The sequence below is a fragment of the Orycteropus afer genome, unplaced genomic scaffold (assembly GCF_000298275.1).
Source record: "Orycteropus afer afer isolate SDZICR_OR568_19922 unplaced genomic scaffold, OryAfe1.0 scaffold00035, whole genome shotgun sequence".
Lineage (NCBI taxonomy): Eukaryota > Metazoa > Chordata > Mammalia > Tubulidentata > Orycteropodidae > Orycteropus > Orycteropus afer.
The window spans coordinates 2,917,257-2,919,747 of NW_006921622.1; the positions used below are offsets into that span (position 1 = coordinate 2,917,257).

General features: G+C 32.8%; 1 protein-coding gene across 1 annotated transcript in view; it reads right to left on the minus strand.

Moving 5' to 3' along the window:
• Positions 1 to 2,491, minus strand: part of HACD1 (3-hydroxyacyl-CoA dehydratase 1) — a 38,672-nt gene that overhangs the window by 4,349 nt on the left and 31,832 nt on the right. The window contains exon 6 of the mRNA XM_007936336.2: positions 693 to 871. Within this exon, the coding sequence (XP_007934527.1) occupies positions 693 to 871 (179 nt within the window). The remainder of the gene's footprint in view (positions 1 to 692; positions 872 to 2,491) is intronic.

Here is a 2,491-nt window from a genome sequence, read left to right on the forward strand (position 1 = left end):
AAAAAAAAAAAAGGAATGATCTATATGGGATCAAATTGATAACAGCAGCTCAAAAGATTAGATCTGAACCTTAGAGGGCAGTGAATTTATGTTAATGAGGGAGGAACAACTCAGAAAAGGAGGGTGTGAATGGTAGCACAACACAAAGAATGTAATCAACATAAATAGACATGTAGAAACTGTTGAATTGGTATAGGTTTTGCTGTGTATATTCTCAACAACAAAATAAAATTATATTTAAAAAATAAATTCTATTGAGTTTATTTGTAAATGATTTTGACAAAGCAATCATTTGTGTATTAGTTATTCTTTTTTATGATGTACTTCTCTTTCAATTATTTCAAATTATAAATAAACGCCAAACCAAAAAACAAACTCACCACCGTCGAGTTGAACCCAACTCATAGCAACACCTCCTTGGGTTTCCGAGGTGGTATCACTACAGAAGTAGACTGCCCAACCTTCCTTCCAAGGAGTAGCTGGTGGGTTTGAACTGCCAGCCTTCTGGTTAGCAGTCAAATGCCTTAGGCACTATGGCACCAGAGCTCCATAAATAAATGTGGGGATTGATAAAATGTTTTAATGTATTAGTTAGCAGTTATTTCTAATTATTTCTCCTTGTTGATTAAACTATTAAGCTATCTCCCAAAAATTTTAGTGTATTAAATCAAAGTATTAATAAATATACTTACATGGTATATATGAGGCCATGGTTATAAGAAGAAAATAATAGTAGTCAAAAGAGACATTGTATTTGTTTGGAAGTCTTAGCGAAAACATCCCCGATTTCTTCACATATGGTAATGCTGCATATATTGTAAGAAGTTCACCAGCAACTCCAACAGGATATAAGATGATAAAGAAATTATATCTGGGGAGAAAAAACTTCACAGAATTATTTTTATAGAATAATTATGGCATTTATTATCATGATTCTTTTGCTACTACTATCTATCAACTTTAAAGTTCTCTTTTCTATATAGACTAACAATAACCTCACATAAAATTAATTCTTCCTACTCTAATCATTTCTTTATTTATCACTTTCTTTTGCTCATAGCAGTTTCAATTTTGAATGGCAAGATCTTAATAAAATAAGTCAACTGACTTTATTGAAATACTTTTATATGTTTAAAAATGACGATGAAGCTTTTTTTTTTTTTTTAAAGTACTGTAAAGGTAGCTTTGATGCATGAAGTCATAATGATTTCGTTTTCCTGCCAGTCATTTATTGGCCAACTGATGTGTTTAAAGATCAATTATGATCCTGATTGTGTTTAAACCTTGAAATTACCAAAGTACTTCTTAAGAGACATTTAAAAAACTTTTTTAAAAAAATTAAAAGACACTAACTCTGGTAGCATAGTGCCTAAGGCACTTGACTGCTAACCAGAAGGCTGGCAGTTCAAACCCGCCAGCCACTCCTCGGAAGGAAGGTTGGGCAATCCTACTTCCCTAGTGATACTGCCTCGGAAACCCAAGGAGGGGTCGCTATGAGTCGGGGCCAACTCAATGGCAAACAACAACAACAACAACAACTACTACTACTATTACAGAAAACTGATAGCTACTGAATGACTATCTCAAACTGCTTTCATAAAGCACAATATTTCATTTGCCTTGTGGCAAGTGTCTAACAATATACCAGTCACTATTTATGCCTATAGTTAGGAATACCCCACTCTCTATTGTCTCCAATAATAAGAGCCTAAAGGACCTCTAAGACATTGAAATTTCTCCATAAAAGAAAAACATTTTCAGCAAGTCAGTTACTCTGTAGTAGTTACCACAGAAAATTAAAATAAATAAAATTAATTCATATTTTATTTAATCATTGTGTTGGCATTAAGAAATAATTGTAAGGAAAAGTCAAATTAGTATTGTTGGAGCTTGGAGACAACTTAAAAATCACTTTATTTGTATACACCAAGAATACAGTACGATAAGAGACTGGGGAGGGAGGAGCAGAGTTATTTATCAAAATAGAGTAACTGGTGATGAAAGAAGAATAATCCCTTCACTTTACCTGTCCATTCTCCACCCCTTACATCCACCCCAAATTTCCTTGGATATACTCCTTTGTTTCTTACCAATCTTTTTTCAGGGTTTGTTTAGTTTTTTTTTCATAATTTTAATAAACTATATCTCAATTTTAAAAATCACATAACTAGACAGTTTATATTCCCTTCTCAAATAGTAAAATTGATTTTTTTTACTTTATGGGGCTCTCAAATGATTTTTTTTTTGGGGGGGGGGTAGTACTGTAGTTTAATAAAGAAAAGAACAACTTACTATTTCTATAATAAACTAGTTTAAAGTCTTAAGGTCAGTGAAAATTTTCAATGAAATTGGAACCAATTACATAATTTGAATTTACATGCACTTTTTAAAAAACATTTCAGAGGCGGGGCAAGATGGCGGACTAGGCAGAAGGATTGCACAGACCCTCTTCAACAAAGAAAAGGGAAACCAATTAACACAGACACAGAAG